The sequence below is a fragment of the Ahaetulla prasina genome, chromosome 1 (assembly GCF_028640845.1).
Source record: "Ahaetulla prasina isolate Xishuangbanna chromosome 1, ASM2864084v1, whole genome shotgun sequence".
NCBI classification, from domain to species: Eukaryota; Metazoa; Chordata; class Lepidosauria; order Squamata; family Colubridae; genus Ahaetulla; species Ahaetulla prasina.
Window position 1 is genome coordinate 50,464,390 of NC_080539.1, and position 24,356 is coordinate 50,488,745.

The 24,356-nt window shown below is 36.0% G+C and overlaps 1 protein-coding gene across 2 annotated transcripts in view; it reads left to right on the plus strand.

Annotated features, from left to right (window-relative positions):
- SRBD1 (S1 RNA binding domain 1) overlaps positions 1-24,356 on the plus strand; it is a 188,374-nt gene that overhangs the window by 1,910 nt on the left and 162,108 nt on the right. For both annotated transcript variants that reach the window (XM_058165213.1, XM_058165214.1), the window contains exons 2-10: positions 853-932; positions 2,042-2,219; positions 3,573-3,893; positions 7,514-7,680; positions 8,853-8,970; positions 11,281-11,419; positions 13,910-14,006; positions 15,661-15,796; positions 23,711-23,814. In XM_058165213.1, coding sequence (XP_058021196.1) covers positions 853-932; positions 2,042-2,219; positions 3,573-3,893; positions 7,514-7,680; positions 8,853-8,970; positions 11,281-11,419; positions 13,910-14,006; positions 15,661-15,796; positions 23,711-23,814 — 1,340 coding nt within the window. The remainder of the gene's footprint in view (positions 1-852; positions 933-2,041; positions 2,220-3,572; positions 3,894-7,513; positions 7,681-8,852; positions 8,971-11,280; positions 11,420-13,909; positions 14,007-15,660; positions 15,797-23,710; positions 23,815-24,356) is intronic.

The window sequence follows — 24,356 nt, forward strand, 5'->3', positions numbered from 1 at the left end:
TGTGACCATGGGAATGCGGTAAAGATTGTAAGTGTGAAAAATGGTCATAAGTCACTTTTTGCAGTGCTGTTGTAACTTTGAACAGTCACTAAATGAACTGTTATAAGTGAAGGAGTACCTGTAATGGACATTTCCATCTTGGTGTCTTAAACTTTCAGGGGCTGGAAACTTCTTCCTGAAAAACAATCTGAATTTGACAATTAATATATTCATGGATATAACTATATAATAGTCTATGTGTGTGACCAATAAAAAAATAAAAATGCATCTTCAGTCCCCTTCTGGGTCTTTTCCTTCATGATCTGCATTTTATGACCACTTGTCATTTCCCATCTTTATTAGGTTGTTTTGTTTTCTGTCCCTTTACACACACACATACTTCAAACTTTGCCATTTCTGAATTTATTTATTTCATTTAAGAAATAAGATATTTCATGTTACCTTCCGCAAAATCTAATGGTATCTGTTAGGCTGACTTGATGAGTGGATATTTAAATTTATCACGTTCTCCATCTAAGACTTTAGACATGGCCTCAGAGTGATTTTTCCTAGCTTACAGCTACTTCTTTCTTGTACATTGATGGTACTAGTGATTATTTAAAGATCCATACACAGACAACATAAAAGATAATGAAAGGTAAGGGGACATTGTTCCCACGTATATTGCTTTCAGATGTACATAAAATTAGAGCAGATTTTTCAGTTCCATATGTTGAACCTGTTGTTGATACAGATATTCAAGGATGCCTGTTCAAAAATATCAGATTTGCAATTGGCAACATCCGTCTGTATTTTTGTAGTCTCTTAGGAGTGGGGAAAAACTCACAGATAAAACTATTTTTCTTTTCTCAGATGTCAGCATTGTCTAAACGGAAAAGAACTGCAAGGACACTAGACATTTCAAAAGATGAACTATCTTCCTTCTTTAAATCGTGAGTTAAAATTTATGATCAGTGTGTTCTAATTTTTATTCAATCTTTGTACCTAGATTTGGTACTAGGACAACATCTAGTGATATTTGTAGCATTTTGGGATTGGCTGAAGTTTACAGACATAAGTGTATACATATACTGGTAATACCTATTTACCTGGCTTGTTTGATTTGATCATAAAGCCTAACAAAACTAATAAGTTTGAAAGAAGAGTGAGAGTATCAGATAAATCAACAGGATATTGTGTATACTGCTTAACTATGTTTACTTTTTCTGGGTTTGGCTTCTCCTCTCCTATGAGCTCATGATGTGAAAACAAGAAAGGAAAAAAATGGATGAACACAAATATGAAATTTATCCATGCAAATTAAAATGTCTGCTGTATCCTAGATATGGAATTTAGGGATGGAATTACAAGAATTGTCCTTTTTGTGTACTTTATTTTTGTCCAGCCATATTAAATGCTGTTGCTGGTTTTGTTATGTTTTTTATTCTTTTAGTTTGTGAAATCTGTGCAGAGAAAGTTTGCTATGGGTTGACTGCAAAAATGTTTGAATCAATGTTTTGTATTTTGAGCTTGATTGCAAGCTCAAAATAGAAAACCAGGCTATTAGTAACTGCTTAAAATTGTATAACTTTGTGTAACACTGGAGTGCTTCTCCAGCAAAATTGCTAGTGGAACTATTCATTGCTAGTGAATAGTAGTGCTAATTGCCTACTATTGTATCCACAATGCATTGTGGCAATTTCCTTCTAGAACATTATGGGAACTTTGAAAATACAGGTGCTTCAGATGTTGTGAAAGTCTGTTCTAGAGCTAAGCAATAAAGTCACAGATTAAGCCTGATTGACATTCTGTCACTTGTTATAAATAAAAGATAAGTTTTCTTTCACTATGAATGTTGATATTTTTGTGTCATAAATTCATTTACTGATTGTGAATTGGACTACATAATTGTGAGCTATGCAACTCTTTTGTCTAGGACAGCATATACATTTTACGGTCTAAATGCATGCAACTCTTTTGTTTAAATATTGAGGCCTGCATATTTTAAGGACAATGCTCTGTATAATTCCATCTGTTACAAACTTTCCCATATCTTGTGCAGATCTTCAGAATCAGAAGATGAACAGTATGAAGAGGAATGGGAGCCCAAAAAGAAAGTCTCACGTAAGGCCAAAGTGCCAAAACCCAAAGTGCCAAGAGTTGAAAAAAATTCATTGACCAAGAAGAAAGCCACTGTAGCTAAGAAAGGTACTAAGAAGCAAGTGATAAAAGAGGAGCCGGTAAGTAATTGAAGCTAGGAAGCCATTTAGTTTTCAAAACATTTGAGAGAGAATAAGAGAAAGCAAAGATTATATTGTAGAGATTTATCTGTGTTTATCACTATTCCAAATTCCCCCGATTTGGTTCAGTTCTTTTGCATAGATCCAACAACCTGACTTTCCTACTGAAACTTTCTACTGATTTATTGGAATAGAAAAATGGGACCTCCAGATGCATGTACACTGGGCTACATGCAAGAAAGATCTGCTCTGTGTTTTTTCCTGAGTCACTTTAACCTCTGTAATTTATCCTGTGTAATTGATGTGAAGTTCCTTGAAACATGCATTTATATTTGCAGTTGAAGCTTTGGGATGTATGTTGGAGTTTCTTATCATAAAGCAAATAGAAACAATAATTTGCTCTCATCATACTGTCATACTGTATCAAGAAACAGCAACCAAAATTCAAGTCTTGCTGGAAGGAATTCAAATAGTCCTTGGCTTACAACAGCAGTTGGGGCCAGAATTGCCATTACTAAGCTAAAGGTGAATGTCACTTGACCACTCTGCTTATCAATGACTATTCCAGCAGTCCTATTTGCCATGGTTAAGCAAGGGCCAGCTTCCTGTAGGCTTTCCTGTTGACTTTACTTGTGGGAAATCAGTAGGGAATGTCAAAAACACAATAACATGACCATGGGGGTTCTGTGATGGCCAGAACTCCAATGACCCATCATGTCCCCTTTGTTCATGATCACAACTTTGCACTGTCGTTGAACAAATGGTCACAAGTGAAGAAGGGTGTGTGTGTATGCAGCAACAAGAGACATGGACCACCATTGTCTTCCCTTCTTTCTGAGTAAGGACCCAAAAGGAGCCTTCCCTTCCAGATCTTACTGGATAGGGAAAAACTGCTGGGAAGAGGTATTCCCAAATAATGTTGCTGGAGTTACACATGTGGTGCCTAACATTCTTAATTGCAATCTGTTATCATGGAAAGCAAATTTTATTAGGGCTAATCATTTTTTTTCTAACTTTGTGACCGAAAACTGATTCACATTTGATCTTGAATCTTGGATTAAAGGAGAAAATAGGTTGGCTTTAAGAGCAATTATCTTCAGGTGCTTCTGATTTTTGACCTGTAGGCAGTGACAGTAACAATGGACTTTCCATGAGGCACTCGTGTTTTCTGCACTTACATTTTACTAAGCAGAACACTGATATCTGTAGTAGCTTTTCCCCTACTCAATGACATTAGTTCCATTCCTCCATCATCCTAAAGGATATGGTGATAGGTAGTAAGTCATTGATGCTGTTTATGTTCAGACTAGCTGTGGTCAATACTAATCTTAATGTGTTTGGTGGTTTGAGTAGGACTTATCTTTGCCTATTGCCATACCTGGAGTAACAGAAAAAATAGCAGAGGAAGATGTCAATGTGAGATGTTCAACCAAAAAACCCCCAGGGAAGAAAGTTGGCAGCATTAAAGGTGAACCTGGCTTGGTAAATGCAGATAAACCATCCACAAGTGCTACAGTGTCTAAAAAAATACTTAAGGTGGAAGAGTCTGAAGAAGATTTTACATTTGATGAACCTCCCGTAAAAAAAATTAAAACAGGATGTCCTCAAGAGAAACGTGTAAAATATGGTGACAAACTGAATGGGGACCATAAAATGAACTGGGACATTGTAGAGGTATGTAATGCTTTGCTTTTTACAACAAAACTAACATATGTCTAAACTGCAGGAGGAAACTCTCTAGAATGAAGTTGTACATCTATTTTATTTCTGAGGTATATAATACCTCACCTGGATGTATTCCAAAAAGTATTCGGTCCGCCTTTATTTTTATAAAACAAAGCACATTGTTTTCTCTCTTTATAATGAGAATTTATCCTGAACGTTAGTTATGAAACAGGAAGGTTAGTTAGTATTACATTTCACAAGAAAATATAAAAAATGTTATTTTGTTATTTGTAAGTAAAAGAAAAATTATGAAAGACTTTTTTTTGGGGGGGGGGCATTGACTTCAACTTTTGCTGGTCAAAGATTAGAAAATATTCCAGGATTTAAAAAGTAATAAAAGAAAACATGTCAGGTCAATCTTAGTTTGATATATGCTGTACTAAAATATATTCCAGCTCCAAGGAAATATTTTTATCGCACTGAAACGAGAGGCATGTTTCAGTTTGCTGAGTGTTTTGAGGAACATATACAGTGTCTTTTAACATTGGGGAAGGAAAGGTTTATCATTGTTTTATCAGATGAATGAAGGTTCCTTCTTTCTTTTTTGTCTTGCAATTTAAAAGAAAAAAAGTACTAATCGTTGTAGTGGGTGGTGCTCTTTGTTCAGCATTTAGAACAGAAAGAATAGAATAGAATAGAATAGAACAGAACAGATTTTTTTATTGTCGAAGTGTGATTGGACACACAAGGAATTTCTCTTGGTGTATATGCTCTCAGTGTACATAAAAGAAAAGATACGTTCATCAAGAATCATAAGGTACAACACTTAATGATAGTCCTAGGATACATATAAGCAATCAGGAAATCAATATAAATCATAAGGATACAAGCAACAAAGTTACAGTCATACATTTCATACCTTTCAAAGAGCATGGTAGGCATCTTGATGCTATGGGCCCCCATTATATAATAAACATTTTTTCTCAGTTGCTGAAACACTTTATTGTTTAATGTAATTTTAAAACGAAGATGCCATTCTAATAAACATCCTCATCAATGATTTATTTATTTCTATGAGGCTTAAATTCATCTCCCCCCTTCCCCCCCCCATTTTAGCAAACATCTGTTTCAATTATTTTATTTATTTATTTATTTATTTATTTTTATTTGCATTTATATCCCGACCTTCTCCGAAGACTCAGGGCGGCTTACACTATGTTAGCAATAGTCTTCATCCTATTTGTATATTTATATACAAAGTCAACTTATTGCCCCCCCCCAACAATCTGGGTCCTCATTTTACCTACCTTTATAAAGGATGGAAGGCTGAGTCAACCTTGGGCCTGGTGGGACAAGAACCTGCAGTAACTGCAGGCAGCTGTGTTAATAACAGACTGTCTTAGCAGTCTGAGCCACAGAGGCCCTGTTTTCTAAGAAGCTTCTAATCGTCCTCTCTCCCTCCCAACATTGATTAGTTACAGTAGGCCAAAGTGCTGGGAAAAGAGAAAAGTAAGTGGAAGCTGAAATGTAGAAAGGGTATAGAACTGCTCCTCTAGTAAATAGATGGATGTTTGTCCCTGATCACCCGAACTACTGTATAACAGACATTTTGTGGGCATGTTAGGAATTTTTCAACATTTGGAAGGTGACTCTCAGTTCAAAAGTCTTACTTTTGAAACTGAATTGACAATATCTGTGAACATTTTTTCTATTAGAACCCCCGGAAATGCAGTTAAGATACTATGTTAAGCCTTCGCTCAATGTTGGAAACAGCCATATATACCCACAGAGAAACTTGTTATACAAAAGGTCATGAATTGCGCAGAAATGGACAAACTAACGCTGAGTTTAAAAGATAAAGAGACATCGGTATTTATTAATATATGGGAACAGTGGTATAAATGGATAGAAAGGAGATAGACAAGGATATTTAGTTACTAAGTGTAAACAATAGATTTATTTATTTTATTTATTTTATTTGCATTTATATCCCGCCCTTCTCCAAAGACTCAGGGCGGCTTACACTATGTTAGCAATAGTCTTCATCCTACTTGTATATTTATATACAAAGTCAACTTATTGCCCCCAACAATCTGGGTCCTCATTTTACCTACCTTTATAAAGGATGGAAGGCTGAGTCAACCTTGGGCCTGGTGGGACTAGAACCTGCAGTAACTGCAGGCAGCTGTGTTAATAACAGACTGTCTTAGCAGTCTGAGCCACAGAGGCCCTGTTTTCTAAGAAGCTTCTAATCGTCCTCTCTCCCTCCCAACATTGATTAGTTACAGTAGGCCAAAGTGCTGGGAAAAGAGAAAAGTAAGTGGAAGCTGAAATGTAGAAAGGGTATAGAACTGCTCCTCTAGTAAATAGATGGATGTTTTTCCCTGATCACCCGAACTACTGTATAACAGACATTTTGTGGGCATGTTAGGAATTTTTCAACATTTGGAAGGTGACTCTCAGTTCAAAAGTCTTACTTTTGAAACTGAATTGACAATATCTGTGAACATTTTTTCTATTAGAACCCCCGGAAATGCAGTTAAGATACTATGTTAAGCCTTCGCTCAATGTTGGAAACAGCCATATATACCCACAGAGAAACTTGTTATACAAAAGGTCATGAATTGCGCAGAAATGGACAAACTAACGCTGAGTTTAAAAGATAAAGAGACATCGGTATTTATTAATATATGGGAACAGTGGTATAAATGGATAGAAAGGAGATAGACAAGGATATTTAGTTACTAAGTGTAAACAATAGATTTATTTATTTTTATTTATTTTATTTGCATTTATATCCCGCCCTTCTCCAAAAACTCAGGGCGGCTTACACTATGTCAGGCAATAGTCTTCATCCATTTTGTATACTATATAAAATATACTATATATACTATATATATATAGTATAATATACTATATTATATTATATATATATTATTATTATATATATATATATATTATATATATTATTATTATATATTATTATTAATATAATAATAATAATAATATATATTATTATATATTATATATATATTATTATATATTATATATTATATATATTATTATATATATATATTATATTATATATATTATATATAATAAATATATTTATATATATATATATATATATTATATAGTATATAGTATAATATACTATACTATATACTAGATAAAACAAGAACACAAATATATACAATTTAATGTTTGTAATCTTTGCACGGATTATTGTTATAAGAAAAACACCACAAATAGCTGTTGTATATCCTTTTCTTTTTCCTTTTTTTGTCTATGTTTTTAATGTAAAAAAAGTTTAATGAAGTATATTAAAAAAAGATACTATATTAAAAGAGTCACATCTCAGATGAGTAGTACCCATTAGGGGTTTTTTTTCATTCTCTTTTTAGGAAGTAACTAATGATTCAGACCTAGTTTTCATTTGAATCATTTTGGGGATAAGAATGAAAAATGAATAAACTTTGTAAATAAATAGAGATAGATATTCTTGTATGTTCGCCTTATTAAGTAGATTGCTGTAAGATGATAGCCACAATCATTTCTTCTTCAGGTTTAACATTTTCAGAATCTTTTCTGAGAAAGTCATACTTGGGCCTTTTTACTGTGGGTTGCAGGTTTTGTCGCAAAGGACTGATATTGAAGCATGGGTGTGTGCCAATATAATCAAGCTTTTCAATGATGACAATACAATCCCTTTTATTGTTCGGTATCGGAAGGAACTTATTAATAATCTGGAAGCTGATGTGCTGCGTGAGGTGCAACAAATAATGGAAGAACTACAGTATGTATTAAAAGCATTGGGATGGAGATAGAAAGGAAGAGTAAGCAGTACCTTAAGCAATTACTGCAGTCTTGCAAATGTTAACAGAGGATTTCATGGAGGAATGCTTACAGATCTCATAACTTGTCTGAATTCCAATCATGGGGAGCCTTCTTTTTAAAATTCCTAGATTGATATAAGAGATTATGATATATAAGCAGCCAGCTGCAAACTTTGCAGTTATCAGTAAAAATATCGCCTCTCTATATCAGAGAAGACAATTGGGGAAAAAAAGTTTTGAAAGTCTCTGCTGATTCTAAGTAGAAAATTGTTCTTTTGCTGGAGATTTTGTAACCACATTATCTCAATAAATCTTGTCAAAGAGGTTCCATGAGAAACTTGGTTGGAAAGAATCACTTTCTTGTTAGGCAGTTGCTAGAGAACTTGACAACCCCTATACCTATACTGTTGGCAACTAGAATGGAGCTCTGCCTTTAACAAAAAGTTTGGAAGCTTCCTAGCAATTCCACAATTCTTGGGACAGAGGTGTCACCCAATAGTATCTCTCAGCAATCCCATCTCTACCTTCAGTCACTTGCATGGCCAGTATTATCATGAGGGGGGTAAATGCAACAGAGAAAGTAAAACTGGCTTTGATTTTAGTTTCCTTTAAAAGTCAAGAAAACTAAAATAAATTTATTTAAAATTTGATCATATAAATGATCAAAGATTTGGGCATAACATGAAACTGAGTAATCATCAGAATCCAAATCTTCCATTTTCTTCTTTGTGACTACACTCGAGAAATGTATGTGAGTCTATGGCCCGTCTAATCTTCCCATTGTGACTTTTAATCGCTCTTCATTGTATCTCTTAAGTAAATTTAAATAAAAGAGTACATTATCATTTAAGCGATTGACTTGAAAACTCTTTCTCACTGAAAACTGATTACCTTAACTGTGTTTCTACAAAAAGAAACTACTCATCCATTGGTTATGATTTTGACTTGAGAAAGTATCTTTTCTATTGAGCCAATAGAACCGTTCAGTCTGAGAGTCCCATGAACAATATATATGGAAGGTTTCACAGTGAGGTCATACTGGCTTAGGGATGCACCGAAGTTAGGAATAGTATTGATATAAATGTTTTATTAAATAATTTTTTTTAATTCTACTATCTATGCTTGGTTTTAGGACTTTAGCAAAAAAGGTTCATGTCTCAATACAAAAGCTTGAAAAAGAAGGAAAGCTGTCAGAAAGCGTTTTAACTACATTATTAAACTGTAAAACTTTGGAGGAGCTGGATCACGTGGTTAGTATAATCATGCAAATTTTCATATACCTTATTATGCGTTGGATTTTTTTCCAAACATTGCTAAACCCTTTTATGGAAATTATGGCCATAACTTCTTAGAAGCCATTTTATACTAGGTTAGATCATTACTATATTATCTAATAACAGTTCTACACAATTTAAGGTTTTAATTTTCCAGTCTTGTTTGGAAGTGCAAACAACCGGAATCTCTTAATGCAGCACATGTACTGAGCCACTGAAATATGGCTCGATCCTGGTTCATATATGATACACGCTATTTTCTCAAGACAAGAGAGAGTTATAAAAGCAGATTACCAAAAGCATAAAAAGGAAGGAAGAGGCAAGACTAATGGTGGTTACTGGAAGTGCTTTTAATGGACTAATTGTGGAAAGGAAGACTCTGCTATTCAGCAATGTCCATTGAATTGGAGCACAGGGCTTTTAGTATTAATGCCATGTACATTATTTTTACATTATTTGCATCATTATAGCATTATACTAGTGATGAAAAGCACAGTCAAAGTTTGATCTGTTGCATGCAAAGTCTGTCTCAAGCTTTGGTAAATATGGGTTTCATTGTAATTATTATTAGTAGTAGTAAAGATGGCTCTTTGAATTTCACTAAGGCATTTTTTAAAATCCAAAATCTATTATACCAATTGGAACTAAAATAGATCTGAAATGGAAAAGAAGTAAGGCAATTAAAAGTGTTCCATTTCTTTGCTGTTCCACATAGTGAAAATCAAGTTAAGACTGCTTCAGTCTTAGCTGAAATATTTCTCTCCTTTCAATCAGTATAGTATGTACAGAAACATGAAAATTCTTTGCCTTTGAAGAAAGCATTTGCTTAAAACATTCTCATTGCATAATTGCTTTTAGCTAACAGTTTGAAGCTGGCTTTTATAAGTCATTAGATTTGAGATCCACATTTTTATTCCCTATGAACTAAGACTGTTATCCTATTCCCTTTCCCCCAATGTGGAGAAATCTCATAAAACTCAGTGTCATATTTTCAAAAGTATATAGAATTATGTTATAAACATGTACTCTAAAAATTAGACTTGAAATGTCTAATTTTGGAGTTATGAATCATAGGAGAAGTTCAAGGAATATGAATGAATTCCTACCCAGGAAATATTGTTAGCAGTTATTGACCTTTTTATTAATAAAGACTTCCTAAAGGAAACCTGGCTTTCATTTTCAGGATACATTCTTTCTCTACCTTATTATATAATCCCAACATTAGAAATAACATTTAGTGGGTTTCAGTAGGACTTCAGTAGCATTTGTGTCTAGCATTGGAGTCGCACACACACAGTAGTCAATGTTTATTGAATAAGTGACACATGGATTCTCACTTTATGCAAAATATAAATCATGGGTTAAATATTAGGGTTGGCTGGTTTCATACAGCACGCTGAACTAAGCTAAGTTAGGCTAAAACCAGCTATGTCACAATTTACCATGTGTGAACTAAGTTGAGTTAAAAGAAGAATGATGACTATAACTATATTTTTAAATAAAGCAGTTTAAGGATAAGTTGCAGGTATACTGTATATGGCAGGCTTGCTCACTGTGTAGGTCAGGAGGGCTTTGGCTATTTTCAATTAAGAAGCAAAACTGTAATTATAGATTTAAGTTAAACAAGGTAGGTTCCGATTGAATGTTAGAAAAAAATCTTGAAATGCTATACAGCAGTCCTCAACTTACAACCACAACTGAGCCCAAAATTTTTATTGTTAAGTGAAAAATTTGTTAAGTGAATTTGTCCCATTTTACAACTTTGCTTGCCACATTTGTTAAGTGTATCACTGCCGTTGTTAAATTAGTAACATGATTGTAAAGTGAATCTGGATTCTTCGTCGACTTTGCTTGTCGCAAAATGACTCATGAACTCTGCAACCGTCATAAATATGAGTCAGTTGTCAAGCATTTGAATGTAAATCACGTGGCCATTGGGATGCTGCAATGGTTGTAAGTGTGAAAAATGGTCATAAGTCACTATTTTCAGTGCCATTGTAACTTGGAACAGTCACTAAATGAACTGTTGTAAGTTGAGGACTACCTGTCTAGGGAATCAATTACCTAGGAGGCCATTAGACCAGTTAATTGATCTCTGATAATTCTGTGATTCTATATACTAGATATCATCGCCTTGTTTTCATCCTGTAGACAGATAAAGCATAAAAATTTGAAAATTTGTGACAACAAAATTACATACATACACATGCACGAACGCACATGCGCGCACACACACATGCATGCATATATATAATGCTTAGATTTATATAATATTATCTATTACAGTATGCACCCTATAAAACTGGAAGCAAAGGAACTAAAGCACAAAGAGCTAAACAGTTGGGCTTGGAACAAGCAGCCAACTTGCTCATTGAGAATCCGAAGGAACTCAACTTACTCTTTTATGTCAAGTCCAATGTCGAAGGTAAACATGTATCTTTTAGAAGCTATTAAGGATATATAAACAGGAATACTTTACTAAGTAAGAGTGGCTTTATGAGTATGGTTCTGAAGTTTGGTGGAAACTTGTAATCGGTGAACATTGTCTGAAGTGCTGTAGGTTTCCTTCCTAAGCAAGGGGTTGGACTAGAAGATCTCCAAGGTCCCTTCCAACTGTTCCTGTTCTGTATTCTGTTCTATGCTATGCTATGCTATGCTATGCTATGCTATGCTATTCCACTAGCCTTTTGAGAACAGCAAAGATCCCACCTTTTTCTGAATTATATATTGTCCTGGTTAGAAATTCTGGAGGCCTGGAGATAATCAATAGAGACAGAACTGGGTAGATTAACTTGGCTTGAGATAATATTCTCTCCATGTCTTTTCTTCAGATGCTTCTTGAATATGAATACAAACTAATTAGGTGGATGAGACAACTCTTCCCCCCCCCCATCCAAATTCAGTGAGGTTCCCTTTGTCATTTTAAAATACTGTATACTGTTGGCTCTACAGTATGAAAGCGACTTGTTCATGTATAACATTTCCATTCCTCACCAATAATCCTCAGGCTTATTCATGCATACAAAATTTTTTAAATATGCTTAACAGTCTTGAATAAAATGACTGAGATTTACTTTGACAAAGAAGTTAGTTCCAATAAAGCAACATGTTTTCTAGCAGGCTGTAAAAAAATTGTGTGCTGTTTTCTACCATCCCTAGAGAGCTCTAGGGTGGAAAGGCTGAGGTAAATCAAGAATGCATAAATGTCTTTGATCCCAAATGAGCCTCAACAACATCAGTTTCCTCCTGATTAGTGAAAATATTTAGAAGATAATGAAGCTTGCATCCCTGTTTTAGTAAGCTGCCATACGTAGATTAAAACTACAGGAGTTTCAACACACTATAATATAGGATATAAAAAGATTAGCAACTGTGCTTCAAAAAGATAAAAAGAGGCAAATCTGCACTTAATCAGGAGATGACTGAAGGAGATAGATGTCAGCTCTTTGAGAAAGATCAGGTTAGGCAATAGGCAATGTAAAGATTGCTGGAAACTCTAGCCTATTGTAGGTCCGAAAACAGAATCTTGAAAGCTTGACAGTTTCCCTCTGCCCTGTCTTCTACCATATAAAATCAAAGTGGTTTTTAAAATCTCATTTTCATACTCGTTTATTGTGTCTTTTTTTTCTGCTAATGATGCTTGGATAACTTTGCTTTATCTCTGTTTTATTCTATAGTAGGACAGGATGGTTTTGGAAGGAGTTAAGGAAAGTGTTTGGGTCTGTAATACATTCCATAACACCATTCCAAGATTTTCTTTGTATGCAGGAAGGAAAATTGAGTCTAACAGAGCACAGATATGACCTTGGGTTAAAGTATGCAGTGACTACTAGTAAAACATTACTTTAGAGAAACAATATTGGGAAACAACAATGCTTTGTGGTAAAGTGAGAAGAAGAATGTTATCATAGACAAGACAATCTCTACATCTGCTCTCTCTTAAGCCAGATTGTCCAAGCCTGGGGCCCTGAAGGAGTCATGGACTGTAATAATCATATTATTTATTACTTTCCCCACAGAACAGTTAGCTTGTTAATCATTTGCCGTTAAGATTTTTGTTAATTTATATACTAAGATAATAAAGCTGATGGGCAAGTGTTGTAATTCGCTGCTTCTGTCCTCTGAGATAAAGAAAATTAATTTTGAAAGATATGATTTTTTTTTTGCTAGAGTATAATGTTTACACAGTACAATGTAATTATAGATAAATCTGTAGGGGGCAATCTTAGATAGCAAAATGCACTGATTTTTTTTTTAAAAAATATGGTTCTTATAGAGAATGACATAAACAGTGTTTCCAGTTCATCTTTAACAAATTTTTTCATTTTGGGGGAAAAATGCTAATATTTACTAACATTTTGTTTAAATGAATTCTATAGCTGGGAGGTATTGTTAACTGAACTTTAGGATAGTTTCCACAAGACTTCCTTGTTGATTTTAGCAACAGGAACATCATTGCTTCACACTTTTTGTATAACTCTCTCAATGCCTTGTCATGAGGCTAGGTCTGGCACTCATCAAAAAGACAACTAGAGGTGTCTATTCTGAATGTATTTTAATGGGTAGGAAGTAGGTTTGAAGCCATCACTTCTTGTTACACATAGGCTGACTGTGAAAGGGGAATTATATGGTTGAGTTGGCTGTGAAATGTTTCAGTTCAGGTGCAGCATAGAAGACAAATGTGCAACATTGTTTTTTGTGGCTGGGAAAAGGATGTGAAGTGCCTGGAACATTTAGGCCTGGTGTAAGTGGAAGTGTGACCTTCTCTTGCTTGACATCAGAACAATTCTTGCTGCATGTGTTGTATAACTTTCATCTTCAGTTGATTTTTGGATTTTGTAAGCTCCCTTTAAAGCTTATTGCCATGTTTGCAGGGTATTCTATTTGGTACTTAAAACCAAATATTTTCCTTTAGGACTTTCCACCATTGAGGAAGTAAAATCTGGAGTGCAGCATATCCTGGCTGACATGTTTGCTAAAGATAAAGAAACACTGGATTTTATCAGAAATTTGTAAGTAATTTTGTCATAGACATATCCTTTTGTTAGAGATTGGTAACATTGCATTTTGCCAGTCCTGTAGATTTGCTAAAGTCTTTGGTTTCTGGGTTGAATATGTTTTTCCATATGATCAGACAAAATTTTATGAGGAAGGAAGGAAGACTTCTGATATTTATTGTCAGCTTCCCACAAGGAAATTCAATAGGGAAGCCGACAGGAAGTTGGAAGTTGTTCTCATTCCCACTAATTTTTTGCATGCCTGTGGTCATTCTGTTTCTCTACTTAGGAAAGGAAGGAAAAAACAGGAAGAAAGTGATGGAAGAAGTGGATGGGAGTGAGCAAGGAAGGGACAGGGAGGGAGGGAGGAAGGGAGGAAGGAAGAAAGAAAGGTTGGGTTCCAATCTCCCTGGCAGATTCCCACAAGGAAATGCAATGGAAAAGCTGGTAGGTAGTCAGAAGTTGCTCCTGATACCACTGCTTTTTTTCCTGCCTGTGGATATTCTTTTTCCCTATTTAGGTAAAAAAATATTACTGAAATGATGACCCAATGAGGCACGAGGACCCAGATTTTTTATTTTTTATTTTTTTTATTTGCATTTATATCCCGCCCTTCTCTGAAGACTCAGGGCGGCTTACACTATGTTAAGCAATATTGTTGGAGGCAATATACTGACTCAGTAAAATGGAGCTATTCATCCCTCCAATGCCAAATATGAAACCTAAGTAGGCCGCTTTCCTAGATTGGAACTCTTTCCTCCTCCACCACCCAGTTTTCAGTAATATAAGACAGTCTTGCTCTTCAATCTATAATTAAATTGTGGCTGTCTCAAAATCAGGAGACTTGAAGGCCTGGGATTAGTCCAAACTCCCCACAGGATCCAAGTCAGATGAGATCTCCAAATGCTTTTGCAGGAAGCCATGATATATATAGTTTGACTTTGGCTTACTATACTATTAAAAACTATTTTGTTTGATTTGTAATTTTTTTTTTCTTGGAGAGAGTTTAAGCTAAGACAAAAGCAACAATCCACAAGATCACTTCCCACAGGGGAATTTTTCTGGAATGAAGACAGGTCCTTTAATTATAAGGGCCATGTCAAAAGGGTCTATCCCAAAGACTAATATGTAGGATCAGGATGAAAAAAATTTAAAATCAATTTCATTCATTTATATCTAATTAAAGTTAAATGTAATAGGCATTAAATAAAGGAATGCATTTAATAATTTATCCTGTTATGACATTAAAATTTCTATTTTGATATCAAATGTTTATAGAGATTCTCAATCATCCAGGTCATGGTTGTTCCAAAGGTGCTTTTCAAAAGCCAACTGGCTTTCTTGTTTTTTTCTTTGAAAATGTTTTGCTGCTCATCCAGGAAGCTGCTTCAGTTCTGACTGAATGATGGGGAATGGAAAGATATATATTCTTCAGCAGTCATCTGGCCGTTAAAATTGTTTTTTAGGGTTATCAATTTTTGGAAAGGACGTATCGCATTTCTAACTTGGCATTACGAGTGAAATATATCAAATTAATTTTTTGTAAAATAAGTTTGTTTTAATATACTATGAAATTTAGAATATAATGAAGTCATTTTTATTAATGTTGCTATCATTCAGACGAGATTCTCTTGACTAAAGGATTTTTTTGTTTGTTTTAAAAATACAGATGTCAAAGAAGATACGTTTGTATTCAGTCATCTCTAGCAAAAGTGACTTCTAAGAGCGTCAATGAAAAAAACGTGAACAAATTTCATTTGTATCAAAATTTTTCTTGCAACATAAAAAGCATTCAACATCACCAGGTACGTTTGCAAATTGTCTAAAGAGGTATTTCTTAAATAAGTAAATAAAAAGATATGTTTCTTGTAAGAAATTTGGTATGTGCTATAGTAATTCAAGTGTTATCTACTAGTGGGGAAACCTGGGATATAGTCCATTCTCAGCCATGGAAACGTAGTGAGTCACTTTGAGCTAGTCACTCTCTGGCAGCCCAGCCTGCTTCAAAGAGTTGGTGTCTTATGGAGAAAAGGAGCAGGGAAGTACTGCACCTGGAAACTTGTGGTCCTGAATGAAAGGGCAGATATAAATACAGTAGATAAAATAAACAATATAGTTCTTGAACTATTTTCTTGTTGCCTAGGCAATATTGTGCATGGAAAGGAAAACATGTTTTGCTGCAAACCTAAAGCAAGCAAATTGTGGCTTAGAAGTTTCCCTGTATTCTTCTGGATCAATCCCAGCTGACCAAACCAATATTTGACACATTTGGATTCTTCCAGATTTTAACTGTAACAAACTGTGGATAGGTCTGAAGGAGTGAGTAGAGATGAGTTGGTGTGCCTTGCCCCTCTCTCCTTCTTGCCAACCTGCTCTTTGTTCCTGCTAATGCCCTCCTTTCCTGCTTCCTCAGCCTCCATGCATCATTTTTGAAGTCAAGCCTGGTATGTTCATGGAGAAGACTGATTGGATGTACAGTACCTTGTTTGGGGTGGGGGTGGGGGTAAGCCACTGGCTATGTCCTGTAGGTTTCAGGTTATGGTAATATAAACCCTGATTTGTTTTTACTGTATTTTATAGAATAAGCCATAGAGCAGTGATGACTAACCTTTTTGCCATCGTGTGCCAAAAGCAGGGGAAGCAGGGGAGGTCGTGCGCGCATGTGCCCACACCCATAATTCAATGCCCCCCCCTGCATGTGCACGCAACCCCCTGCGCTCCCGCTTTTGGCACATAATGGCACAGTGGGCACAGTAGGCCCAGTTTTCCCCCTCCCCAGCCCCCAGAGGCTTTCTTGGAGCTTGGGGAGGGCAAAAACGGCATCCCTCTGGAGGCCGGAAATGGCCCATTTCCTGACTTCCAGTGGGACCGGAAGGCCTGAAAATCAGCTGGCCAGTGCGCATGTGCCCACACCCATAATTCAATGCCCCCTGCATGTGCACGCAACCCCCTGCGCTCCCGCTTTTGGCACATAATGGCACAGTGGGCACAGTAGGCTCAGTTTTCCCCCTCCCCAGCCCCCAGAGGCTTTCTTGGAGCTTGGGGAGGGCAAAAACGGCATCCCTCTGGAGGCCGGAAATGGCCCATTTCCTGACTTCCAGTGGGACCGGAAGGCCTGAAAATCAGCTGGCCAGTGCGCACATGTGCAGTGCAGCTGATCTAGGGTGATGGCATGCGTGCCGACAGATATGGCTCCATGTGCCACCTGTGCCACATCATGGCCGTAGAGGCTCAGTAAGCTATACAAACCACAGTGACTGGGTTATCATATGATAGTAATGTAAAGATGAATGGAGGGAAAATCTTTGGGAGTACTTTATTGTGCTCTCCTCATACTGGCCATGTTCCTGTTGTTTTAGGTAGAGAGCAATTCCCCCTTTTTTTTTTTTTTTTTTCTCCGGAGACTCAGGGCGGCTTACAATGTATAAGGCAATAGTCTCATTCTATTTGTATTTAGTGATTTACTGCCTTTTTTCTCTTACACTGCAATGCAGCCCAGCCATAGGTGCCGGAGATATAGCTCTTTAATAGGAATCAGAAGTAAATGACAAAAAGTAGAAGTAAAGTTCTACTTAGGCCCAGCAATCAGGGTCTGGAACAGTCAATGCCAACCAAGAGGCTCTTGTGGCTTCACGATGAATGGATAAATTGAATCTGTCATTCAAAGAATTTCCAAACACATTATCTCTTTTCATCTGAGTTCCTGAATGAAGGATGTAAATGGAGGGGCCTGACTTTAAAGACTTTCTGTGGAAGAGAATTGGGGTTTGGATAGGAGGATAGAAGCAACCCTCTCCACAAGAAGTGAACCATTACTCTTATCTTCACAGATAGACAAAAGGCTCCATTCTCTAATCACCAGTCCTCGTTGTAGCTATTGTAAATAAGCTCCTTACAAAAATACTGCCTTGCTATTCTTATAGCACCATGGTAGAGATTTTTTTAAAAATAGAAGTAGGTTATCGTCAAAATGCTTTCAAAAAAGTATGGTGACTTTGCTGTTGAATTTTAGTTTGAACTCCTATTGTACATATATGTATGACAATGTAGTGCGCATACCTTGTATCCTATTGAGAAGATGTAGGATCAGTGATATAGTAATCATACCTCCATTTTCCACCTCTAAAATGATCATATATACCAGTTTCTTTGTTGAGATTTGTGACTGAAGGAATATAGGTTCTCCAAGCCCAAATTGTAAACCTCATTGGATGTTTCAAATCTGCTGTCTGATCTTTCTCAGCCCCTACATGAGTTGTTCCTAAGATCAACTTGTGCTGTCTAAGGATTTTGGAAATTGACTTACTTTTTAGTGTGTCACTTGACCATTTTGAAACATATCTAGCCTATGGACATCAAACAACGAAGGAGAAAATGCAGCTGTGGTCTAAAAGGGGTAGATTTTCCTGTCAAGAGTTGTGGACATTAGCCAAGTGAAAAGAGTTGCATTAGGCCTTTTCAAAAAGGAAAATTGTTTTCTCCAGAGGTAAAAGTGAGCTTGTACCTTTTATTCTAGAATAATTGCTGTGGAAGATGGAAACATTGTAGATTTCCCCTTGGGACTGACAAGAGTTCAGAATGTTTTCTTTGCTCTTTCTGCTCATGTTTTGAATTATGCCATGAATCCCATACAAAGTTCACAATTATTTCACTCTTTTCTACATGTGACCATATGGAATCATATTATTTGGTCTTGCCTCCCTTCAAGGTTTTATGGAACACTAATAGGGAGGGGGCTACATGGATTTTAGAGGGGACGTCATTCCAAAGTAAGGTACCATAACAAGGAAGGTATGCTTCCTGGGTCTTGGTAAATAACACCGTTTAATGAAAGAAACCTGGAAGATATCAACTCTGCCAACATTTCCTGGCTGGGCAAAGGCCATAGAAGATAGACAGTCTTTCAAATAACTTGCTTTTATGCCACATAGGGCTCTCATAGGAATATAAGAGGCAGCAGTAATCAGTATGTTCACTGCCTTGAGTTCACCAAATATATTTTTTAAAAGGTTAATAGTAACAACAACAAAAAAAAACCCCACTTTGAATCACACCTGGAAGCAACCACTGCAACTCATAGAGCAGAAGTGTCTTGCATATTGAGGCATGCCCATCACTGTCCATGTACTGCGTTCTGGACAGGTCGAAGCTTTCTGAGAGATTTTCCAGGGCAGTCCCATGTAGAACAAATTGCTGAGCCTTGAGCTGACTGATTAAAGAACCTCCCAATCCAGGAAGAGGTGCAACTGGTACACCTGATGGAACTGTGCAAAAACCTTTTTGTCCTTAGTGCTATCAGCTCATCAAGACAGAACATCAAAAGCCTCAGTTAACCAACCTGAAATTGAAAGGTATAATTGGTATCATCAGCATGTGGATAATACCAAATCCCAGATGGGCAGATGACCTCACCTAGCAGCTTATTGTAGATGTTAAATATGAGAGAAGACAGCATTGAACCTTGCAGCATCTCATATAAGGGTTTGGTGCACATCTGTCCCTTCACACCTGCCAATGCCAAATGGTACCAGCCATATAAGAAGGATTGGAGCCACATAATTATCCCCCACATTTCCTGCTCCTGGGAGATCATCAACAAGTGCAACCAAAGCTATCTCAGTATCGAAATCCATATGAATTGGGTCTAGTAAACTACTCCAAGATTCCTTGAAACCACAGACTGTCTTCTTAACAACATTCTCCCAAAACGGAAGGTTAGAGATAAGACAGTAGTTGTCTAACATAGTTGTCTAAAATCTAAAACAGGAGAGGGTGCACTTCTGCCTTCTTCAAGACCGACCCACCAACCATGCCACACCCACCAAGCCATGCCCACAGAACCGGTAGTAAAAAAATTTGAATCCCACCACTGCACCACCCCTTTTCTCAGTGAAGCCGACGCTATAGTCACCAACGTCTTTAACCTCAACTGCCTTAAAAAACCAGTTCACTAAGTAATAATATCTAACCAATAATGAATTACAGATAGACAGCATCTGTCACACATGTATCAAGGATCTTTCAAATTTATTGTAGCTCCAGTATATAAATGATGAGAGTGAACCTTTTATAAATATTCTCTGAGGGATTCAAAATACTACAAAATGTTTTTCTTGCTGAACTAGTTGGTTTTAAGTCATACAAAAGAGATATATTATTCTTTAAAACTGAAACCAAGGTAATAGAAGATACTCCAAATCTGTATTTCAAATGTTATTGTTGCATGTTGTTCATATTTATTTTTGATGGGTTTTTTAAAAAAACAAATTCTAATAAAACATTGCTAATGTTATTTCAGTACAGGCTTTCTCCAGCAGTCTTAATGTTTTTGAGATTTCAGAGGCTGATGATGCCCATGAATTGTGTCTGATGATCTCTTTTGTCTTAAAATGTTACTTTGATGTCACTTGAGGGAGGTATTTTAGTTTTCATCCCGCTTGTCACAATGGAATAAACCTGGCAGCTCTTTGCTTGTGAACGTGCCTCTTCTTCCTCATACTTGCCCTTTGTTTTGGCAGTCTGGGTACCTGATGTTAAAATATTTCACATGCAATTTTTATTGTTTGCTGTACTGTTCAGTGATATGTCAAGCCTGGTATGTCAACAAGCACCAGAAAAGCTGAAGAATATAAATTGGTGTGATGTCTTCAGGTCACTTTTAGACCATTGTGTTTAACATATGTGACATGTCTGAGTTAGCTAGTGATTGAATTAATGTTCATGATGGACAGGGAATGCTTGCTGGTGACAGGCAGAGGCCTATAGCATCCATCAATGTGTGCAATGACATGGGTATGTCAACTTTTAACAGCTTTTTAATGGTTTTTGCAAGTCTAATGTATTAAAAATGCATGGTTTTGTTAACATTTAGGCGCACATGGACAGCAAGTGTACACAGCAATCATCTGCTTTCTCTCTCATGGCAGTTTAAATGCATGTTTGTTTTATTTAATGGAAATCTTCCATCAAGTGAATCAGAAAGTGAACATAGAGAGCAACCTTATACAATTTTACACATTCTAAATGTTTTGGACAGCAGTTCTCATTATCACCAGTCAGTGTGGCCATTGGGATGATGTTAGCTGTAGTCTGACATATCTGGAGGATACTGGTTAGGGAATACATGTGAAATAGTGGTTAGCTTGCTTGAACAAGGTCTAGACAGGCTTTTTCTCAGAGTAACCAGTCAGAGGTTTACTTTGTGACAGTCACATTATCTCAGCTGGAACCAACAATTTATTATTGTTCTGAGGGAAAATGGGAAAAAAAATCTTGACAGAATTAGTAAAAATAACTACTACATTTTAGTCTATTGAGATTCTCTATCAAATTACATTTTAGCAATTTTTTTGAACATGCAATATTGTAGAGGATATCACGTGCAAAATTTAAGAAGAAAATTAATGATAAATTCTTTATCAGCTAAATATCTGGATAAGAACCAAAATATGTTTAAAGAAACACTGTACAGCTTGTGGGAATATGATTGATCTTGCTTGCTCAAGTATCTGCCAAACATGAGATATGAATATTTGAATATTAAGACTAGAAAACTATAAAAGGAAAATTCATATTGAAGTCAATGAATGTACAACTTAGATGTTTCTTCTTTTTTTAATTGTGTGATTGAGAACACAATTAAAAGATCTGCTGAGCAATAATATTGCAATGTTATAGAAATAAATTAATTATTTGAATATTATAGAATTATTCTATGCTGAACTAAGTTTGGAATCCTTTGATACAATTTTTGCCTTTGTAACATGAAATAGAATTTTGCTATTCTACTACCGTATATACTCGAATATAAGCCGATCCGAGTATAAGCCGAGGTCCCCAATTTTACCCCAAAAACTGGGGTAAACTGGGGACTCGAGTATAAGCCGAGGGTGGGAAATGAGGCACCTACCGGTTGGGGAAAGCCTCCCTCCCTCAGCTGAGAAGGCTGGCGGCTCCCCCGCCCCGCCCTCTCACTGCACCGGCAGGGCTTCCGTCCGGTAAAATGTGGAAAAAAAGAAAAAAAAAAACTCGAGTATAAGAATAGAATAGAATAGAATAGAATAGAATATTATAGAATTATTCTATGCTGAACTAAGTTTGGAATCCTTTGATACAATTTTTGCCTTTGTAACATGAAATAGAATTTTGCTATTCTACTATTTAATTATTTAAATAGTAGAATAGCAAAATTACTCTATTCTTATAGAATAGAATAGAATAGAATAGAATAGAATAGAATAGAATAGAATAGAATTATTATTCTATTCTACTGTATTCTATTTTCTATTCTTTAAAGATAGTTCTTTATCTTTTATATTCTATATTATTTATAATCCCAAATTGACATATGTCCCCAGAATTTAGCAGTCTCCTTAGCTGCTTAATTACATCTGATTATTCAGTACCTCAGTTAAAGTAGATACATACAACATTCTATAGCATTGCAATATTATTTCAATCTGAGATAGATAAATCACATTTTAAAAAATTAAGTATCAGGCTGATTGTATGCAGAATATTAGCATTTAACTCAGTATTTGAGAAAGATATAGATTAGTAATTAATCAGTACATTGAAAAGATTCCAGTTTAGAGATAATAAGTTTAATAAAACATTAATAAATATTATTAAATTACAATTATAAGTCTGTTTGAATCTGTTTTGGCCCATTCAGATTCTGACAATCTTCAGACACTGAATGAGGACCTCTCATTAGGTTTAGGGTGAAGTTAAACAGCATCTTGACACTTCAACCCAAACCAACAAATGACTTCTTCCAACAGCCTCTTCATGTTAACCGATAGAAGAAAGGTTCAAGCCCTGAGTCACCCCATAATAGAATGCTTGTTGGCATATTCTCTTATCCTCTGAAAAATTGTAACTGGACTTGCCACTCAAAATGGTATCTCTAATCCCTAATCTTCACAAGGAGTCCAGAACAATACCATGGTTGATAGTATCAAAGGTTGCTTAGAGTTTTAGGAGAAAATGTTCCTTCTTTCCCTCCAAGTTCCATTATAGGTCATCCATGAGAGTGACCAATACAGTTTCCATGCTAAGCCCAAACTCAGACTGCCTCAGGTACAAATGTTCCATATTTTTCAGAGGTGTAATTTCTACCTCTTCCATAGTTACAATCCCCTAAATGGAGAGGTTGGAGATTGAAGGATAATTGTCTAGTTCACTCTAATTATCCATTGAAGGATAATTGTCTAGTTCATGGTATCAAACTCACTGTGTCACATTGCCGTCATGTGACATTTCGTGACATTTTTCCCATTGGCGGAGCTGGAGTGGACATGCCCTGCATGTGACACATCTGGCCCATGGGCCGCCAGTTTAACACCCCATGTCTAGTTAATCCCTAGGATTAACAGCTGCAATTATGCCATGGATCAATCTAAATATCACAGACTTTATTCCAGGAAAAGCTGGTTTCTGCCATTTATACATACTATACAAATGCAGCTGTATAGTTTATCTTTATTTGTCAAAGTTTTATTTTACAATTTTGTTGTGGGAGAAACGATAACTGAGCATATCATCTCTCAGTCCAAATGAATATTTTTCTTTAGTTTATCTCGTAATACAGATTTATAGGATTTGGAATTCAGAAATATTGATTGGCTGATATTTTTAATATTTTGGCTATCAATCTATCACTATATTTCTCTATCTCTATTTGTCATAAATTCTCATTGTTCATATTTGGAATTTAGATTCTGGCTATTAACCGAGGAGAGAATCTGAAAATCCTGAAAGTGAAGGTCAACGTTCCTGATGGTGTGAAGAATGAATTTTCTAGGTGGTGTGTAAATGAAAGGTTTGTATAGGGATGTAAGTCCCTGTCCATGTCAATGTTCTGTTGTTGTTCTCATTAATGAAGCATACTGAATGCATGATTTTTTTAAAATTTCATCTGAATTTGAGTTTTTCAAAATGAAGATAGGCAATTGTATTTTGGCTATCTGCATGGTAGGGGTTCTGGCTTCCCACACGGAATAAGGAGTTATCCATCATTAATACTATCCTGTGTACACATAGTCCTCAACGCACGTGTGTAATTGAGGCTAAAATTACAGTTGCAACTTCTTGTGGTTGTAAATCAAGGCATCATGTGATCAGACCTGATTTTTGGGGGGGACATTTGGGGGCAGTCATTAAGCAAATGCTGCAGTCATTAAGTTAACATAGTAATTGTTAAGCAAATACATCAGTTATCCAATTTCTCCCAATGGCCATTTTTTTTTGCCAGAAGCCAAAAGTAAACACCAGAAATTGGCAAAAAGCATCACAAATTTCAATCATGTGACTGTGGGATACTGCAAAGGGTTGTAAAAGTGACTTGATTGCCAAGCACCCAAG